The sequence below is a fragment of the Nilaparvata lugens genome, unplaced genomic scaffold (assembly GCF_014356525.2).
Source record: "Nilaparvata lugens isolate BPH unplaced genomic scaffold, ASM1435652v1 scaffold4955, whole genome shotgun sequence".
Lineage (NCBI taxonomy): Eukaryota > Metazoa > Arthropoda > Insecta > Hemiptera > Delphacidae > Nilaparvata > Nilaparvata lugens.
Genome location: NW_024090915.1, coordinates 1 through 22,991, shown reverse-complemented (window position 1 = coordinate 22,991; position 22,991 = coordinate 1). Strand labels below are relative to the sequence as shown.

The 22,991-nt window shown below is 35.1% G+C and overlaps 1 protein-coding gene across 2 annotated transcripts; it reads right to left on the bottom strand.

The window, feature by feature from the left end:
* Positions 1 to 11,865: 11,865 nt before the first annotated feature.
* LOC120355838 (piggyBac transposable element-derived protein 3-like) lies at positions 11,866 to 14,917 on the bottom strand. Of its 2 annotated transcripts, none has more exons than XM_039444567.1 (2): positions 14,708 to 14,917; positions 11,866 to 14,127 (listed from the first exon to the last, which is right to left on the bottom strand). In XM_039444567.1, exon 2 carries the CDS (start codon positions 14,125 to 14,127, stop codon positions 12,964 to 12,966), a length of 1,164 nt encoding a protein of 387 aa, XP_039300501.1. In that variant the 5' UTR covers positions 14,708 to 14,917; the 3' UTR covers positions 11,866 to 12,963. The 2 variants fall into 2 exon arrangements, with proteins under 2 accessions (XP_039300501.1, XP_039300502.1); XM_039444568.1 differs by lacking the exon at positions 14,708 to 14,917 and adding an exon at positions 14,367 to 14,522.
* Between the last annotated feature and the right edge of the window lie 8,074 nt (positions 14,918 to 22,991).

The following is a 22,991-nucleotide window of genomic DNA, read 5'->3' as shown; positions in this document are numbered from 1 at the left end:
ACTGATCGGGTGACAAAGCAGACCTCCTAAATACCTCCTAGGTATTTAGGAGGTCCTGGACAAAGCTAAATAATAATACTATTTAGAGCGTACGTCTGTCTGTACGCAACGTATGCTTCCTCAGCTCCGTGTGAAAACACAGAGAGATAGAGATATTCCTCATAGTAGAAGATATTCCTTCTACTATGTGATGTGACCTAGTTTATGATTAAAATTAGATTGTCCATAATTATTGCCATTGAACTGTCCAGATGTCTTCTGAAACTGAATTTGCTGTGATTCATCTAAAATGGGAATTTGGAATCCTACAGAACAGCAAAATCCTCGACATTTCATCCTCTTTAAAATGTTTTAATCCTCTGCTGGTTCTTCGTACATATACCTTGCAGTAGGATTTCATGCTATAATGTTCCCCTCCTCAGATAGTTTATAGTTTCCTTTGTGAAGCATTAAATCCTTCCTAGTCCCCCAAATCCAACAGTCATTTTCAGACAAAGGTGAAAGCAATCACTTTTGTCCCAGTGCACAAACCATGAATCTCAGACTTGTTTCATGAAGTCATAGCGGGATTCACTCAAAACTGTCAGCATCTCTTATTGATAAAACACAAAAATGCTACCCATTTAACAAATTCATTATAATGGCAGTATTTGATTAGCATTGGTGTTGCTATCCTTGTCTATCATCCTTGCATCACCTTCGTATCAACATTGTATCATCTTCGTAGCATCATTGCGTCATCTTTGTATCATCTTTGTATCATCTTCGTATCATTATCTGTGTCATCTTTGTATCATCTTCGTATCACCTCCGTATCATATTGTACCAACTTTGTATCATCTTCCTGTAAAGTCCACTTTATATCATCTTCCTATAGTTAAGATGACAGTATTTAATTGACAATGGTGTTGCAATCCTTGTCTATAATCTTACATCATCTTCGTATCATCTTTTTATCACCTCCGTATCATTTTCGTATCATCTTTCTATGGTGAGGTCCACGTTATAAAGGTAGTACTTGTTTAACATTAGTGTTGCTATCCTTGTCTATAATCCTTGTATCATCTCCGTATCATCTCCGTATCATCTTCGTATCATCTCCGTATCATCTTCGTATATTCTCCGTATCATCTTCGTATCATCTCCGTATCATCTTCGTATCATCTCCGTATCATAAGTATCATGAGTGTATGAGAGGTAAAAATAAGGCAGCTATTCTATTCCATTCTATTCTATCATCTCCGTATAATCTCCGTATCATCTCCGTATCATCTCCGTACCATCTCCGTATCATCTCCGTATCATCTTCGTATCATCTCCGTATCATCTTCGTATCATCTCCGTATCATCTTCGTATCATCTCCGTATCATCTTCGTATAATCTCCGTATCATCTTCGTATCATCTCCGTATCATCTTCGTATCATCTCCGTATCATAAGTATCATGAGTGTATGAGAGGTAAAAATAAAGGCAGCTATTCTATTCCATTCTATTCTATCATCTCCGTATCATCTCCGTATCATCTTCGTATCATCTCCGTTTCATCTCCTTATCATCCTTGTATCATATTTGTATCATCTTCCTATAGTGAGGTCCACGTTATAATAACAGTATTTGATTAACATTGGTTTTACTATCCTTGTCTATCATTCAACAAAGCAGATAGCGCTATCCTTTCCCACCCCCACAACGTTGCCAGATACACCGGTATCAGTCATTCACTATAGAAGGCAGTGGCAAGGCAGAGAATTTACAACGCTGTTCTCCCATCGTTCTCCACTGTCATTATAACGTAGACGTCGTAGACTGTAGTGAAAACGATCGGTCGCAAGCCATTCGTCGGCGAGAAAGCACAACCAATCTAATTGCTTTTCCAGCTTTTGTTACACAGAGGCAACAGCATTACGACCGACAAAATCTCTTCGTCGTTTATCTTCAAATAGTTTCCGTTTCAAAGACATAGTGCTACCAATCCCCTTCCCTTAACCCCCAGCAACCCCCTTTGGATTGTTCAAACTCTGCCTCAAATAATATGAGAAACATGTTGGAATCTTTGGCGTGGTGTCTCTGATGTTCAGCCTATACTTGCTGTTGATATTGGAAACAATTCGTTTGATATTTGAAACGATTCAGTGATCATGGATCAAAGATTCGTCTAAAGCCTGCTGTTGCATTGCATGTTTCGTATAAATACCTTTGTATATTTTTGGTTATTAGTGATTGTATTATTCTCATTATACATATTATTGATGTACTGACATAGCCTAGTGTATTTTGTGACTGAAATGAAATAATTGTATCATCCTCTTCCTCTTGGAGGATTGTAAAACAAAGGTAGATGAATTTCGTATCTTCTCGAAATTGTTTTAAAGTATATTGAATATTCAACTAAATTGATACCATGTTGATATTTCATAAATGTTTTCATCTGAAATTTATTTTAAAAAATGGGAATTCAATTTCCTATAAGACTACTTAATCTCTATAAAACAGGCCATCATATAATTTTCTTTATAATCTACATTAACTATTGTCCATTTTATCAAGGATTTGAACCAATAATTTAGATAAATAATGAAGAAACTCAATCAAATCACATCGAAAATCACGTTCAAATACTAGAATAGTTTCCAAAAGCAATTGAGTTCTCTGTAATGGTTTCCAGCCATCTCCTATAGTGAGGTCCACGTTATAATGGCAGAGTTAGTTTACCAATGGTATTGCTTTCCTTGTTCATCATTTAACAAAGCGTATAGCGCTATCTCTTTCTCGCTTTGCTTTGTTTCCAGATCATCTTTTAACAATGTAGAATTATAATTAACTAGCCGTCAGGCTCGCTTCGCTCGCCATATCCGTCTAGCCAGGGGGCTCCGCCCCCTGGACCCCTGACTGGATCGTCCAAGAATGAGATCAGCAGGCTCGCTTCGCTCGCCTGCATTTTTCATTTGAGCATTTTTATCATATGTTAGGATAATCCAGTCGGGGGTCCAGACTAAACGTCTGGCTAAACGGATATGGCAAGCGAAGCGAGCCTGACGGCTAGTAATATTATATTCCCAGGATTGAAGTAGCAGTGCCCAATCAATTTTCCCGCGATAAATGCATTTAAATCTTCAACTTGGTGCCAACCTAACAAAGTCAACTCAACTTAATGCCAACCTGACAAAATTATTAATTTAGTTGCCAGTTAACAACTGTTTCGAAGAGGTACTCTATCTAGATTATAGTTCTGTAGTAACATATGATATGGAAATTTCAATTATAATTAAGAGATTGGGAGAAGAAGAATATACATGCTAAAAGACGAACTTTAAACCCTTAAAAACAACCCTTAGAGTTAAAATATTGCCAAAAGATTCTTAGTGCGCCTCTAAAGGCCAACTGAGCATACCACCAATTTGAACGTTTTTGGTCGGTAGATTTTTAGTTATGCGAGTGAGTGAGTGAGTGAGTGAGTGAGTGAGTGAGTGAGTCAGTCAGTCAGTGAGTGAGTGCCATTTCGCTTTTATATATATAGATAGATATACAAATATTCCATCTTAATTCTGTTAATTCATTATGAAATTATTGAAAAATATAATTTCTTGCTTAATAGAATATAATTGGTTATTTTAAAGAAGAATGAACAGTTAATATTGCATCATACACCTGTATCAGCTACCGTCTATAGAAGGCATTGACAAGGATCAGCATCGTTGTTCTTCTATGTTTCTCCACTGACATTATAACGTGGACCTCACTATAGATCCATCAATTCATTTACAAGTTGAACGGGAGTCGTTGTATACTAGATTCACTACTAACTGTTAGCATTGAATGGGAAGCATATATTTTCTTTAATTACGTTATATAGAGAGTTTCCTATTCAACATACTGTATCATTTAGATGGGAAGCATTAATGTTATATAATAAGGAATACTGACAAATTGGTTATATAGTGAGATTCACATTAGCCTGTCAGTATTGATTAGATGATGAAAGTATTGATGTTGTTTATGAGGAATACTGACACTTGAATGTGATCTCACTAAAAATCAACTAACTTCAATCTGTCACCATTGATTGAATGCTGGAAGCATTGATATAATTATAAAGGAATACTGACACTTGAAAGTGATCTTACTAGAAGCTAATTCACTCCAATCTGTCACCATTGATTGAATGCTGGAAGCATTGATAACATTATAAAGGAATACTGACACTTGAAAGTGATCTTACTAGAAGCTAATTCACTCCAATCTGTCACCATTGATTGAATGCTGGAAGCATTGATATAATTATAAAGGAATACTGACACTTGAAAGTGATCTTACTAGAAGCTAATTCACTCCAATCTGTCACCATTGATTGAATGCTGGAAGCGTTGATATAATTATAAAGGAATACTGACACTTGAAAGTGATCTTACTAGAAGCTAATTCACTCCAATCTGTCACCATTGATTGAATGCTGGAAGCGTTGATATAATTATAAGGAATACTGACACTTGAAAGTGATCTTACTAGAAGCTAATTCACTCCAATCTGTCACCATTGATTGAATGCTGGAAGCATTGATATAATTATAAAGGAATACTGACACTTGAAAGTGATCTTACTAGAAGCTAATTCACTCCAATCTGTCACCATTGATTGAATGCTGGAAGCATTGATATAATTATAAAGGAATACTGACACTTGAAAGTGATCTTACTAGAAGCTAATTCACTCCAATCTGTCACCATTGATTGAATTGGAAGCAATAAAGTTATCTATAAGGTTTGCTGACAGTTTGAGTGAATCTCCGTACAGTGTTGTTTACAAGACATTCGGCTCAAAATCACATGATACTGCTATTAGAGCGCCCATTTAAGCTTCGTTTAAAGCTTCGGTTAAAGCTTGATTGGAGTCACTATCAGTTGGGTGTCGGATGTTGAGCCATTAAAACACCCTGCGGTGAGTCGGAGCCACTAATCTCCTCTGTAGACAATGACCTCATCTGACCACAACCCCAACACAAACAATTCGCGGCATTTTGTCGATGTAGACCTAAATCCGCAGAACTTTGGTTTGGATACTTCATGAATGGATAATTTGGTTGGAGAGCTGAGTAGATTGTAGGTGGAAGTGGGTTCATTAACATCAGGACTAAATTCCAGAGGCAAGGAAAAAGATTTGTTGAAGAAAACACTGTCATTTTGTAACTATAGATTTGATTCAATAGAATTAGGGCTGGTTTCCGAGCTCGGGATTTGGCTAGGTTCTAGACTTTAAACAGCTGGAGTCAGGAAATTGGCTTTCCGATACGGGGCGTAGTCGTAGTCATTGTCATAATCACGTTTGAATTGAATTTCAAAAATCTGGTGTGGCGCACTCACACAACTTTCCTTGCCGTTATGAAAATTGATCACCTGACGCTAGTGTTCCCGCGCATCTCAAGTCTACTATTCAAAGATTTGAGCCAGCTGTTGACAGGGCAATAACGCTGGAGACACACATGAGGTCTGCTATCTCTTCATAGTGAATGATTTAATAGAATCAACAATAATTTGCAATTGAATAATCACATTTTCTCGAATTTAAAGCTTATTTTAAATTTTAGGTGAAAATGTTACTGAATATTAATTGTAGAGATTTTCATGCTCAATCTACTCCACTTGATTTTTTTCGTTTCAATTTTGTATCAGAAGCCTGATAATTGGGAATCTATCTGCATTGATGGGGCGAAGCTCCTGAGATTTTCACAGATATGGGACTTGTGGCAGTTGATTGAGCTTATCGATGACTATTTTAGGTATGAATTTGATCAAAATCGTTGAAGCCGTTTTCGAGAAAATTGCAAAAAAACCTGTTTTTGACAACATTTTCGCCATTTCAGCCGCCATTTTGAATTGCATCAGATCGAAATTGTTCGTGTCGGATACTTATATCGTAAGGATCTTAAGTTCCAAATTTCAAGTCATTCCGTTAATTGGGAGATGAGATATCGTGTACTTACACAGACGCACATACACTCATACAAACACACACACACACACACACACACACACAACAACACACACACACACACACACACACACACACATACAGACCAATACCCAAAAACCACTTTTCGGACTCAGGGGACCTTGAAACGTATAGAAATTTAGAAATTGGGGTACCTTAATTTTTTTCGGAATGCAATACTTTCCTTACCTATGGTAATAGGGCAAGGAAAGTAAAAAACTAGAGAATTGGACACAAAATAAATTAAAGAGAAAAAATAGTGTAAAGTTTTAGCTATTTTCAATTATTTAGGAATGTTTGATTTCGTCAAGGAAAAACGTTTCCAATTATTATAGAAATGAGAAAATGAAAACTAATGTCATAAAAACTGCGACTACGCCCCGTTTTGGAAAGTCAATTTTCTGACTCCAGCTGTCTAGAACTTGAGCTAAATCTTGAGCTCAGAATCGGCCCTTTAATCTTCGAAAATAAGTGAAAGTTACGATTATATCACTATTACATCACACTAATCATCTATTTGATATTTCATAAATCAACCAACAATCTAGAACCTAAATAATATAACTTGACATGTTCTTCTGAGAATTCTGTTTACATTTTTTTTGACGCTCCAAGAAATCAAATATCATTAGTAAGGGGAAAGCCTATTTTGATTCAATCTTTATATGATTTCCACATCAGCCTATGTTACTTTACTCAAAAATCAGAACTAAGATGCTCGTTTTTCATTCATTAGAATAATAGTTTCCTCCAACTGTTTCTGAGATTCAGACCGAACGTTGAAATGCATGATGATTGAAAATTATAGTCAAGTTTCTCATTAGAAGAAAGGCGGAATCACCTAATGAGTCTCCCTATTCTGGAGCCTCGATTTGCACGTTTATCTGGTCGATCTTGCCGAATTCAGTGGTCCCGGGCTCCTCGGATTACCGCTGCTTTCAGCAACTTTGCAAATTCCATTCGGTACACAGGTTTTACACACAGACTTCGAATGGCTTATTAATGCAAATGTTTAAAAGTTTTCGGGCAGATGGTTACCCCAACAATTTCGCCATCGCAACGGTTCAATATGGCCACAAAGTTTTTTATGATTTCTCCCTCCACAGTTTGTAGCGTAGACACAGACGGACATCCTGCGCTCAATTGGATGCGCCGTGTCATTTTGCTTCATGTTCTTGTGATGAACACATCTCCGTAACATACACAAACCAATATACCTGCTGACCAGTTCACTTCTTGGAACTTTGCCAGCAATAGATGGAGGGGAGTGTTGCCGCGTTGCGTTACAAAGCTCTCTCACTCAGACACAAAAGAAGGAGAATGCTGCTAGGTAGTGGGAGTGATTAGTGGAGGATAGAGCATCGGACCTCTCCGTCTTCGAGAGAGAGCCGTGTTAAAAGTAATTTATCTCGCACTTTAGTTTCGGCTCCATGCCATTTTCAAGTTTTTTTCAAATTAACTTTTATTTCAAGTGAAAAAATATCTTAAAATAATCTTCTTCAAGTAGTCCTATTGAAATACTTTATTTGAATCTATGATCAGATATATTAGCAAACCTTTGACTGTCTAATGGTGCACTTGTAAACCTAATCATAGTGGAAGGCTGTTTCATAGCTTGGTCAGAGTACACTAATCTAACAAACCATTTGATTCAACTAGTTTAATAATAAACTATTTTTAAACTATAGGAAGTGTGCAGTGAACTCCAGAATCGGTGGATCATGCCAGCAGCTCAACATTAATTAATGAAATTAGGTTGATAGAAAAGTCGAGATTTGATAGAGCCAGATAAATCAAAATTATATTCATCATGGAAAATAAGAAATGTGGTGTGGCGCACTCACACAACTTTCCTTGCTCATTGAACTGTAAGCCCCATTCTTAGAGGAGAATACTTTAAGGGGAATAACATAATGACGATTGGCAGCAGCATATTTGACACTACGATCAGTTTACTGTATATGTGTATATATAATATTGTTTTTAGAGTACTTTTACCTTTGTGTAAATTGTGAAATTCGATGATATTCTTTTAAAGTCGTCAAAACAGCTGTTCTACAGATGAAATATCTCGACTATGTTTGTGTTCTTTTTATGAACTGCTCTACCTACTTACCTCATGCACGAGAAGGAGGTTACAAAGTCCATTTCTCAAGGATAGGGTGGACCCCCATTAGTTTCGTAGAAAGGGGACTCATGCCAGTTAATAAAGCTGATAAATAACTATACAGGGTATGAATTTGAAAAAAATCGGTCGAGTCATTTTTCAGAAAATCGTGAAAAACATTGTTTTTTAGTAATTATCCGCCATTATTATATTGCTCCTGCAATTTTCCCAGAGATGAGACTCATGTCAGTCGATAGGACTTATAAATAGCTATCCATGATATAAATTTGAAGAGAATCGTTAGAGCCGTTTTTGAGAAAACCATGAAAAACATGGCTATTTAGTGATTATCCGCCATTTTTCTCAAGAATATTACGGAGCTCCTGCAATTTCCCCAGAAATGAGACTTATGTCAGTTGATAGAGCTTATAAATAGCTATCCATGGTATGAATTTGAAGAAAATCGTTAGAGCCGTTTTTCGAGAAAACCGTGAAAAACATGGTTTTCTAATAATTTAGTAGCTATTTTTTCCGCCATCTTGGATTTAATTTTATTGAATTTCTTATTGTCGGATCCTCATGGTATAAGGACCTCAAGTTTAAAATTTCAAGTCAATCGGTTGATTAGGAATGGAGTTATCGTGTTTACAGACATACACACATACACACATACACACACACACATACTCACATACACACAAACACACACACAGACCAACACTCAAAAATCATGTTTTTGGACTCAGGGGACCTTGAAACGTTTAAAAAATTTGAAATTAGGGTACCTTTAATTTTTTTTGGAAAGTAATACTTTCCTTACCTAAGGTAATAGGGCAAGGAAAGTAAAAAAGGCTATTTGAATAGATACCATGAATGATATAAAGTAGAGAATTATAAAATAATATAAATTAATTTCAATGTTTGTGACCTATTGGAAGTAGCGCTACTTCATAATAGAATAATGTTCCACTTGACGTTTTGAAAATATTTCGAAGTTGTCAATGTTCGCGAATATTAAGTATCGAAAAAACTATGTTGAGAATGAAGAAATTTGATGATGCAGCTTACCGATCTAGAAATATTAGAATTCCTATTGAGCTGTAAGCTTTGGATTATCACGTGTATTTTTGAGGATACTCTGAACACATAATAATAATATAATAATATAATATAATAATAATATTTATTCGACCAATCCACATACATTGTACAAAGTATTTCAGAAAAAAAACACTCTTAACTGGTGTAGCAAACACCTTCGCATGCACAATATATTGTATATCAAAGTCTAAATGAAACCCCCAAGGTAATCCTGTGTGGGGCCCTTCTTCATACTTTTATTCACAATAGAAAAAAAAATGAAATGAAAAAAGTAAAAAATCAAATGAAAATATAGTCATACCTGGATATTACACATAAATTTAAAAACTGTAAAATTTTTAAAAAAAATTACTAGAGAAAAAGTATTGAACATAAAAAAATATAAAATCATAAAGCAATTAAACAGGATTTTGTGAATATATCTATACAAGGACACCAGTGCTGCTGTCAATACTCAACCAGTATTTCGGCTTATCGGGAATTTTTTCATGGCTCCAAAACGTTGTTGGCACGAATGACTTACATGGATGTGTCATAAATTACGGAACAGCGTTTATTCCACCGTGGAGATGGAATCTCGTGTTGCATGAGTTATTAGACATGTATGATGCATGATACACGATACACGTGTCATGTGACACAAATGTCATACGACACGTGCCTGAAAAATCGTGTGACGTCACAGGCAAAGGCTTCCTGGCTGAAAGCGGAGATTATTGGTTGAAAACTGAAAGATATTAATTGGAGGGATTTTTCGGTGACGTGGAAAAATTGTTGTGACAAGACTGTGCTGAAAAATTGATGAGGAGTGTTGTAGATTATTTGAATGAATCACAGATAAGAGAGAAGATTGTTAGAACGTTAGAGAACCCAATCACCATTATCTTTATTTTCATTTGTGATAGGAGTCAATTATTATCAAAACTTTATTGACCGAGCGAAGTGAGGTCTAAGATCCAAGTCGACGGTTTGGCATTTCTCTTACTGTTTAAATGTTTATATGTTGCGCATTTACGGCGAAATGCGGTAATAGATTTTCATGGAATTTGACAGGTATGTTCCTTTTTTAATTGCGCGTCGACGTATATACAAGGTTTTTGGCAATTTTGCAGTTCAATTATCCTTGAACGGGAAAGGGAGCCTCCTTCATACGCCAATACTAGAGTAGAAATCAGACTAGAATTATTTATCATAAATCAGCTGACAAGTGATTACACAGATGTGTGGAGAAGCCAGTCTATTACTGTATTTCCATATTGAGGTCTTTAGTTTCAATCAGGTACTTGTGGATGAGATACTGCGTGAAGTCTACTGTTCACAGAACTACTAGTATATTATTTGAATGAATCACAAATAAGAGAGAAGATTGTTAGAACGTTAGAAAACCCAATCATCATTATCTTTATTTTTCATTTGTGATAGGAGTCAATTAATTATAAAAACTTCATACTAGTAGTTCTGTGAACAGTAGACCTCACGCAGTATTCTCATCCACAAGTACCTGATTGAAACTTTATACCTTATGGAAATACAGCAATAGACTGGCTTCTCCACACATCTGTGTAATCACTTGTCAGCTGATTTATGATGAATAGTCCGATTTTTACTCTCATATTGGCGTATGAAGGAGGCTCATTTTCCCTTTTCTATTATTATCCTTCAAATGCAAAATTTTCAAAAACCTTGTATATAAGTCGACGCGCAATTAAAAAAGGAACATACCTGTCAAATTTCATGAAAATCTATTACCGCGTTTCGCCGTAAATGCGCAACATATAAACATTTAAACATTAAGAGAAATGCCAAACCGTCGACTTGAATCTTAGACCTCACTTCGCTCGGTCAATCAAATGCGAGTCGGAACAGGGAAATATGTCAAATCCTTGAAGACAAGATGAAGAAGAAGAAGAAGAAGAAGAAGAAGAAGAAGAAGAAGAAGAATACAAAGAACGTCCGACTCATCCGACTTCCAAAGGTTTCCTCATCATAGTCGGAACGTGAGTTGGAATGTTCTTCCAAAATCGGATGTTGAATTGGATCGATCATGTTGGATCGAATATTGGATGTCTTGCCAGACGTGTTGGATACAAAGAACGTCCAACTCATCCGACTTCCCAAGGCTACCTCGTCTTAAGTCGGAATGTGAGTGGGTATGTGTTGGACAGCTAGTAGGAGCGTGAGTGGTGAAAGATCACAACTACTTCTTCTTCTTCTTCTTCTTATTTTTCTTCTTCTTCTTCTTCTTCACCGTCTTCTAGAAAGAAAGAAAGGAAGAAAGAAATATTTATTGCCAAAATCATTAAACAAACATTACAAATGTGATAAATATAAAAATGTTCATATACAATACATTGCAAAAACTTAAAATTAAAATATTTTCCATTTAAAAATCGATTAGACCCTATAATATTATCATTGGCGTTACCAGCAAAACTAAGTAGTTTGAGCGATGGCACGGAATAAGCATAAAGTAAGTAGCGTTTAACCCTTTCAAGTCAACATTTAAAACCAGTCGGTGAAAAAAATTGTTCTGTGGTTTTTTGAGTTCTTTTAGCTTCTCTGGATACTATCTGACCATTTTTGTCTTGAAAAACTTTTCACCTGGGGAAAAAAGGGGGTGGGTCCAAATGGACCCACTGGGAAATTAGTAGAAATAAGTAAATGTTTGGAATAAGTAAATGTTTATTGCCTCATATTCACAATGCTTGGAATCACAATATGATGTATTATAATAAAACTACAGTATAGCTACAAATCAATTATTGTACATCAGATAATATATTTTTTCAATTATTATTCATAGTTTTATGTGAATACTTGGTCCATTATTCAAATAGAATGAAATAAGTTCTAGAATAGGTGCTCCTCTCTACTCTATCTGGCTCCTATATAAGCAAATAAAAATACCTGCTAACTGAAATCACTAACTAACTATTGGCTAATTGCAAAAAACACAAGAAAATTGATTATATTACAAATGAGAAAATAATGGGAACAAATAAATACAGAACAGCAACTCTGACAACCTATTATACAAAAAATTCAACTCATTTTTCAGTTCAATCCATCCTAATCTAATCTAATCCTATATGTATACATACTGTGATCAATCAATGTACTTCAAAATTTATCATTTCATAAGTCTATTTATTGTGGTATTTCAAAAAACAGTTATTGTTCAAATTCAAACATAAAGCGACCTTGCATTTTACACACCTAATTCGGGACTTATTTTTTATACACAACTTGCAACGCATTTTTTCAGAATTGTGTTCTGGCCAGTGCCCAATCTGATCAAATCGAACATCATTTATTGGAGCAGGATTTACAGCTCTTTTCCTTTGTGGTTCTGATTCTAAACTACTAGAGGATGGTCGACCACGTTTTGTCAGAGAGATTTTTCCAGATCTTAACAAAGCTTCTCCTATTTCAAGCCTGAACTTCAAAAGGGGGATTGGGGTCTCCTTGTTTTGTGAGCAATGCCTCTTATACAAGAGCCATGCATTGACAACACAAATGTCCACAAAATGAAAGATAATTCGCAAATAGAAACGTTTTGCTTTTATATCAATACGATAGAGAGACACAAGCATGTCATGTAGATCAATCCCACCCATATAACTATTGTACTCTTTTATAATTGCAGGACGATCAACTTCGACATACTTTTTCTCCTTCACAGGCCATCTTTTCACTTGATCAATTGGTTCACAGCCTACATATGATGACATGCAGTGAACACTCTTATTGTCATACCATTTGACAGCAACTATATCTTCTTTTTTTCAGTTTTCACTGAGAAAGAACCTCTACCTTTATCTTTCAACTCCTTGTCTGAAGGGAATGAACAATTTGGTATACGATTTGTTCGCACAGTACATACGGACAAAATCCCAATTGTTTTCAAAGCTACAACTAAGTTATAGGATGCAAACCAATTGTCAAATGACAACTTGTAATTCTTATGCTTGGGGATTGTCTGAGCAAGCCGGATAACAATATCCCCACTTAGACCTAAGCCTGAATCAGATGGAGCTGTACCCTTGCCTATATACACTTCAAAGTCTATTAGAAGGCCACTACGACTTGCCAAACAAAATACTTTTATACCCCATTTATGAGGCTTATTCTTGACATACTGCTTGATGCTACTCCTACCTTTGAAAGGAATCATCATCTCATCAACAGCACTGAACTCCTCATGTTCAAGTATTCTAAAATTCTGCTGCAAAATGTTAAGAAAAGGACGAACCTTGAACAGCCTATCATGATCAGGGTGACTTTTTGGCAGCATATTTTCATTGTTCACTACGTGGAGATTTGATCTCAATGTATCAAATCTATTTCGCTGCATACAGTCAGCTATGGATGAAAACCTGCTAACATTAGCCCAATATAGTCTATAGCTTGGTACTTTTATGACACCACTCATGATATGTATGCCGAAAAATTGTTCTATTTCATTTTTATTTGTATTAATGCTTTTTTCCCCCCCAGATTTTTGAACTGAGTAGCGGTTTGTCTCGGTAACAAACATTTCAATTATGTCATCAGAGAAGAATTTCTTGAAATATTGAAACTGAGTCAACTCTGGAGGAGGATCACAGTGGTTGACAACACACTCACTATTTACATTAGGCCTATCTACAGAATGCCAAACCAATTTGTCTCTTCTTGCTGAAGGTCTGCTTTGAGAATTGTGTGTTGAATTATCACATACCTCCACCGAATCATTGGGATTTTCGAAGACAATGCCCTCCAATTCGTCAGGCGGTTGTTCATCTGGGGCTTGTAATAGTTCTTCAATTCGTTCGGTTTGTAGTAGTTCTTCAATTCGTTCATCATCAGAATCGCCCTCAAGTAGCTCGTTATCAGATAAATCTCCATCGAAGAGGATTGTTTGCCACTCATTACTGTCGACAGGTATAGCCATCTGAAACAATACAAACAGAATTGTTGTTATGATTTGTAGGTAGATTATAGCCTACATTTCATCAAAGTTTCAGCAATAAAAATTTCCAGAACAAAGTACCTATCAGAAACAAACTTAAATTATCAGAAGATGATCATATGACAATATTTAACACAATATATTACATTCATAACGTTACAGAAGTTTAATAAATAAATAGATTACAAACTAAGTAGGTCTTTAGGTAGATTACAGCCTACATTTCATAAAAGTTTCAGCAATAATAATTTTTAGAACAAAGTACCCATCAGAAGGAAACTTAGATTATCAAAAGATGATCATATGACAATATTTAACACAATATATTCCATTCATAACATTATAGAAGATCAATAAATAAATAGATTACAAACAAGAGACTATGAATTGAGGTTATGTCTGGCTAGTGTATGATGTGCCCAGTGGGTCCATTCGGACCCCAATCTTTCTCTATTGATTACACACTAAATATCGACATTATATTATATTATGATAGCTCATAAGGTTTATAAGAATATATTGAATAGCAGAGTATTTTTTTGATAATTGGAAATACACTTACCTTCAAAAATTAGGATTTCAAATAATCTCAGTCATCAGGCAGCAATAGCGTCGTGTTTGGTAACAGAAACATATGTTTTAGGTTGGTTTACGAGAGAATAATCGACTTCAGCGCTTCAGTGCAGGGTGGAATAATGATGAACTAGCCTGATGTGAACAAATGGAACCAGTGGGACAATAGAAACATATTTCATAAGCGAGGAAGTGTCATGGGGCCGGAAAGGGTTTTAATAAGTTTATTAAAATAAGTAGTGTTTCTTTCCTCTGTGGCGATGGCAACGAGTAATCAGTCGGCTATAATTAGTTGCTTGAGATTCAGTCGAGGGGCGCCATCTACCGTCACAAAAGGAAACCACTACAACAGTTGCTCAGCTAGTAACCATCTTGTTGAAAAATTCACTTTTTTCAACTTCCATTGAAATTCAGCAATTTTAATCGATGCAATTCGAGTGAAAAATGATATTGAAACATATTTATGATAGATTCCAGCAGAAAAAACACTTTAAAATTAATTATTCACTTCACAATCAAGTACCAAACACACAATGATAACGCAACTCTCGCTGGAGTTTTGTGTGATGCGAGAATGGTGTGTAACACTGAATTCAATCTGAAGTTTGTCTTTGAAGCGCTCAACAAAATGGTTCAGCCATCTTCTCGACACCATATTACTATTTCCTCAGAGTTTTATTGAGTTTCAGTGGTTGGTTGTAGGGAGGGAATATGCTGTCGGGAAGGTGGCTCAACAATTCTGCCGAGCGCTTCAAAAATAAAATTCAGATAAAATTCAGTGTTTCGCTATATTCTCGCATCCAAGCTATAGTGGGTCCACATTATGATGGCAGTGTATGATTGACAATACTGTTGCCTGTCCTTTTCTATCATAGAACAAAATAGATAACACTAATCACTATCTCTCTCTCACTTTGCACTGTTGTCTATTTGCCAGAATATTTTATATTTACTTTTGACAGTGACTGTACAAAACTGAACAAACCATATTCTCAGCCGCCATTTTCTTTCTTCAATCTATCAAAATGATTGAGAACACAAGTTGTATAATTGATTTCAAATGTATTTTTGAAACAATGAGATAATTTTTAAACATTAAAATATTTAAAAATATTTTTTTTTTAATAATTTTTAAACATTAAAATATTTAAAAATAGTTGAAAATTAAAAAATATGAGAAACACAAATTACAATACCTGAAATGACATTTTAAAAGTTGATAACTAACCATCCTGGACTTCATCCATGCTTCAGTTAGCCTACACGTACGGTATAAATAATATTGAAAAGTTATTTCAGAATTAATCCATTGAAATTACTTATATTTAAATAGGATTTCTATTTTTCTATTATTTTTAAAGGAAATCGGAATAGAATACCTACCAAATAACTCATTTTCTGTTGTTTTGAAATTCAGATTGTTGTATCACAGCTTTTTAAATCAGCCGCCATTTCAGTTTTGTATAAAAAAAAATAAAAATCTGATCTCAGTCATGAAAACAAATTTTTGAATCAAATTATGAAAAATATATTTTCTTTATCAATTTGACATTAAATTGATTATTTTATCAAGGAAATGATAATTATTATTACATTAAATTTAATGAGATGAATTGAGTAACAGTTGTGTACAGTCAGTGGCAAAATGGAGAGACTTGACAACGTTTATCTCCTATCTTTCTTCACTGCCATTATAACGTGGACCTCACTATAGGTTTACACTATGTAACAGAGCTATATAGCAGAGGGGCTCTGCTATGAGCTATGTAGCTCAGCTACATAGCTCTGCTACAAGTTCATAAAGTGACACTGGAGATCTGCTATATAGCCCGGCTATTATAGCAGATTTAAGCCTATTTTCTCAGCTATATAGCAGAAAATGAGCTATATGTAGCTCTGATACATGTCAATTTTTGTTTAGAGCTAGATGTAGCTGCTCTGTCCTTGAAGGAAGGCTGCTGCAGCTGTTTTCTGCTTTTTGCAGCTGTTGAGTGCCTTCTGGGTTTACACCAGATATACTGTACTCATTTTGCTTGTCAGAGTGCTAGTAGGTTACTGCGCATTGCGTGCATTTATTTTTGATTTATTGTCCGAGCGAAGTGAGGTCTAAGATTCAAGTTGACGGTTTGGCATTTCTCTTAATGTTTATATGTTTTTATGTTGCGCATTTACGGCGAAACGCGGTAAAAGATTTTCATGAAATTTGACAGGTATGTTCCTTTTCAAATTGCGTGTCGATGTATGTTCAAGGTTTTTGGAAATTTTGCATTTCAAGGATAATATAAAAGGAAAAAGGAGCCTCCTTCATACGCCAATATTACCGTGACAATCAGACTATAGAATTATTCATCATAAATCAGCTGTCTAGTGGACTATAATACTACCCGTTCAAAAACATCGAACATCTTGAAAATTTATCTTTCCATCAACGTTAGTAGACAGTTGACTATAATACTACCTGTTCAAAAACATCGAACATCTTGAAAATTGTATCTTTCCATCAACGTTGTAGACAGTTGCAGCCAGATCTGATAATAGCGCTCACACTCACATTCCGGGACGACACGTCACGGTACGATATAGGACAGAAAGCTCTATGTTTATTTAGGATTTTTTCTAGAAATTTTAAATTGATAAATTATTTATTAATTCTTGAGAAAACATAACAACAGGTCAAAGTAACTCACTGAGCGCGAGGTCAACTGTTCACAGAACTACTAGTAAATTATTGTGCAATAATGGAGAGTGAATTTGATTGGAATAGGGACAAAATTATTCAATATCTTCTTTCTCTTCTCTGTGTTGAAAATATCACAGTCAATGCGGCGAAAGCAGCGGCTGCTGCAAGAATTACCTTCTCCTTCGGCATCTGGCTGGGAACTGAGCAGTGAATACTGGTTTATTCCAAACTATATGTAGCACTGCTACAAGTAATGACAGCACAGAGAAGAAAAATAAGATATTGGAAAATTTTGTCTCTATTCGAGTCAAATTCACTCACCATCATTGCACAATAATATATAACACAAAAATAAATGCTTGCAATGCGCAGTAACCTACTAGCACTCTGACAAACATAATGAGTACAGTATATCATCTGGTGTAAACCCTTAGACCAGTTGTTATAGAATAGACACGCTGGGAAGTCTAGCCTCTGAAGCCAACATCTACTGCCAAATCTACCCATCTTGACGTCACAACAGTGACGTCACGTATCGTATGGAAAACTTTCAGACTGTGTCTATTTCAGATTCATGGTGTTTTTAGGTTATTTCTAGCCACGAGCAAAAACGATATCGGTAAAGTTATAAAGTGTTATGAAGATAATAAGGTACGGTAGCCTACAAAACTAATTTATTGTCATGCTGCAATGAGTTGACTTACATTATAACCAAGGATAGTATTACAGTTACAACTTACAATATTTATGTGTATAAATTTCAACTTACGCATGAAAAAATATTCCACTATTTTTCCTAAAAAATTCAGTGCAATTATATGCTGTGCAGGAGATTACCATTTTCATAAATAAATAACAATCTGCTATGGAAAACAAGCTATGTTTAACAACAATGTGAGTTAAACACCACAAACACACAACAAACTCAAAAAAGTTTTTCTATGATTTCTATACGATGCGTGACGTCACTGTTGGCTTCATCGACTTTCAGTATGAATATACAATGGGCCGTGTTTATACTATAACTGGTCTAAGTGTAAACCCAGCAGGCACTAAACAGCTGCAAAAAGCAGAAAACAGCTGCAGCTGCCTTTCTTCGAGGACAGAGTAGCTACATCTGGCTCTGCTATAAACAAAATTTGACATGTGGCAGAGCTTCATCTAGCAGAGCTTCATCTAGCAGAGCTTCATCTAGCAGAGCTTCATCTAGCAGAGCTATATGTAGCTCAAATTTTATAGCTCTTCAGCTACTTAGTGTAAACGTAGCTTCACACAAAACTCCAGCGACAGTGTTGCGTTATCTCCATGTGTTTGGAGCTTGGGTGTGGAGGAAGTAAATGCTAATACGTTTGTGCCTCTATGTTTCGGCCGAGCGCTTCAAAAATTCAGAGATTATACTTCAAAAATTCAGAGATTATACTCATCATGTGTTTAGGTATGTCAATCCCGGGACTGATTTCCAATCCCGGTATTTCGGGATTATCCAATATCAATCCCGGGATCCCGGGACTGATCCCGGGATTGGAATAAATCAGTTTAATGCATTTTTAATCAATTGTTCCTCCTCAATTACATGTTCAATAACAGTGTGTGGAGATGAAAAAGAGTCCATTAAAGAGGGAGAGGCTATTATAAAAATGAAAAATAATTGGGAATAGTATTAAAATTGAACGTTTCATTTCTATAAAATAATGTTTTCAAGATTGGGAGTAACTGTTTTATTCCATGTCATACCTTAAATTTGCTGTATCCTAGATGATAGTGAGAACTGAGGAAAGCAAGATAACTCATCAGAGTCTTTTTTATGTGGAACAAAGCATTCTATCTTACATCAGGACGGGATAGAGCTCACACTTTAATCACGTCAAATACTGTAAAGTGAATTCAATATCATTTGAATTAATAATATCAATAATAAAATAGAATACTTTTTGTAAGACCGTAACGCCATAGCCTACCGACCAAACAACGCGAAAGCTGAATCACTACACTACTAAATTAAATTTTGTAGAGCCAACTATAATATTTACTTCAACTAGATAATTCTAATTACGATAGAGAAAGAGAGAGAATAGGAATAATTAGACAGAGAGTGAATCGTAAGTGCTTTTTTATCTCTGATTTCTGATGTCTTTTCAAAGTTCGGAATGCATTTCAAGGAAATGCCATCAGCACTATTGCAAATATTGCGCCGTCTAGACTGGTAATTATTGTGGTGCTGTGTCAACAGAAACAAGTGTAGAGACATAACAACCGATCAACAACCATTCTGCCAATTATGCGAAATGATAATGCGAATTCTATTAAGCCAGTAAAGAGTACAGTATACAATCAATATTATGTATATGCAACTGTAGACTGTGCCTGTAGAATAAATTATGTAAACACTTAGAACAATGAATTAGTTGTAGAAACTCATATTCATCACCATGAATAAATTCCATATTGAATTGTTTTTGGCAAAATATGATTCACAATTTATGATTTATGATTAAATTTTGTAGAGCCAACTATAATATTTACTTCAACTAGATAATTCTAATTATGATAGAAAAAGAGAAGAGAAGAGGAATAATTAGACAGAGAGTGAATCGTAAGTGCTTTTTTATCTCTGATTTCTGAAGTCTTTTCACAGTTCGGAATGCATTTCAAGGAAATGCCATCAGCACTATTGCAAATATTGCGCCGTCTAGACTGGTAATTGTGGTGCTGTGTAAACAGAAACAAGTGTAGAGACATAACAACCATTCTGCCAATTTTGCGAACTGATAATGCGAATTAAATGCCAGTACAGTATACAAGAGTACAGTATACAATCAATATTATGTTTCTTCTCCTCCTCCTCCTCCTCCTCCTCCTCCTCTTCCTCCATCTCCTTCTCCTCATTTGGTAGAGAGTTAGTGGGGAGGATATTTTTAATATTCTTCCCAAAGAATGGACATTGATATGTCCAAATCTCCGCCAATTTATGTAGATGCATAACAATATGATTATTATCTAGAGTTATTATATTACAAACTGCTTTTTCATATCATATACAGTTCAATAATTATTTTCTTAGTCTATATTATGTAAATTCATCTATAATTTTGCTGTATTGTAAGCTATTGTATAAGTGTATAAGCCAGTATATATTGTAATCTACATAATAAAGTACTCAATCAATCAATCAATCCTCCCACTCCACTTTTCCTCCTCCTACTATATGCAACTGTAGACTGTGCCTGTAGAATGAATTATTTTATTTATTTATTTACATAAATACATACATGGACAACAGGTTAAACCCTTATATGTATCCTTGAAACATTATGTAAACACTTAGAACAATAAATTAGTTATAAAAACTCATAAACTCGAAACCGTGCCGAGAGGTACTTCCGCGGCACGGTAATGGTGGTAGGAGAACATTATATAGGATGAGTTTCACCAGATTCACGTTAACCCTTTGCTTAGTAGCCTAATCTCCTGTTAACACTAACTGATGACTTTAACGAAAGATTGAGAAATTTGATTTCATAAACGAAAACTAATGTTACGTTACGAAACGACAGATTAGAGTGGATCAGAGGGTCAGTGTGCCGCCATGACACGTTGTAAGCATGTAAAACCTAACCTAGAAAATCCAATCAAACTGGATTGTTAGAAGGTTAGAAAACTCATCATCATTATCTTGATTTTTCATTTGTGATATGGGTCAATAAATTATTAACATTTTATAAAAATCGTATGTGAAATGTGAGTCGGAAAAGGCAAATATTGTCTAATCCTTGAAGACAAGAAGAAGAAGAAGAAGAAGAAGAAGAAGAAGGAAGGAAGGAAGGAAGGAGAAGAAGAAGAAGGAGAAGAAGAAGAAGAAGAAGAAGAAGAAGAAGAAGAAGAAGAAGAAGATGGATGACATAATAGCACCAGTCAATAAGAGTGAGTTGTGGGCGGGGCTTACTAGGCACTGAATGTTTACCAGAGTGTACTGGCACGTGATTGGCCGACGTTCAGTATCGTGGAAAACGACGTTTAAATAAGAGTATGGTAAGAGTTGGAATGTTTTTATTACTTTGAAGCACATTAACATGAAAATTGAAGCGTCAATAATGATAATAATATGATGAAAAATTGATACAGACATAAAAAATAACATCGAATTACACATAAAAGGAATCATCAGTCAGTTATTAATATACAGTAACTTGGTATCCAAGGATATAATTTGATTAGGACCAGGGGCCCGTTTCACAAAGATACAAGTCTTGTTGCCAACCATGGTTTTGGAGAACAGCTGATTACAAGCGTTTCACAAAAGCAGAATTGTAAACTTGTAGTTACAATGAATTTCTACATGTTTACAAGTGATTTGCTTGTTACGAACAAGTGTTTCACAAAGATTTTCATTGTAACCAACAATTTTTGTCAAAATTACTTGTTCGTAACTATGAAATTTCTACCGATGTGGAAAGCTATGTAAAGGATTTACAAGTGATCATTGAAATGATTTTAAATATTTCTAATAATCAAAAATGCCCTACATTCCTTTATAATTCATTATTTAGTAAATATACGCATCAAGAAATTGTGTTACCTCATAGTTATGTGTATACAGTATATATAGTATACATTATATATAGTAATATACTATATATAGATACCGAGTACATATACTGTGTAGGTTACAGATTTAGCAATAAATGAAGTAGACTGTATAAAAAACATGCTTTCAAATATTTCAAAGTATTATTGAAAAGTACAAGTAACCTTTATAAGGATGAAAAAAGGAAATTATCATGGAAATAGTTATGTTTACTATTGAAGTACTAGTAGACTTGTAAAATTGTAAACACAAGTACTTGTTCGTAACCATGGTTGGTAACAATACTTGTACCTTTGTGAAAAAGTCCCCTGAGAGAAATGAATTGAACGGTATCTTTACTCTATAGAAGGTCGTTCCATAATTTATCAGTATGGCTCTATTGTTATACTAAACATGATTTTCACGATAACAAATTTAAGTTTCCTATGGAATTGAAATTCTAATGGATATCCTATACTATTAAACGAGCAACTTCTGTTTATAATTATGTTTGTATTTCACCGGATCTCGAAAACGGCTCTAACGATTCTCACGAAATTCAGAACATTGTAGGTTTATAATATAAAGATTCGATTTCATCAAGTCTCATCCCTGGGAAAACTCGCTGATGGACATCAAAAGAATAACTACTATTCATCCTTGGAAAGACAGCTGATAATAATCATTTCGTCGTCTGTTGGTGATGGAAGTGGGTGAGCGAGTTCATGTGTGTGGGACTGTGTCAAAATTATGACTCATCTGTTGAACTTTTGTAATCATTCAATCAGGTACATAGTGCCGGTTGCAAAACAGCCGGTTTATCTTCAATCCTGATCGATTCCTGTAGATCCATCTTTTTGAAATGGTCTTCTCTGATTAGGTTCACGGGAAATTAATCAGGATTAGAATTTAACCACCTTTTGTACAACTGGGCCTTTGTGAGGGAAATTTTTGCAATCATCAGGGAATTGATCTCAATTTACTGTGATTAGATAGAACATTTCTGTATGAATGTTATTATAATTTCTC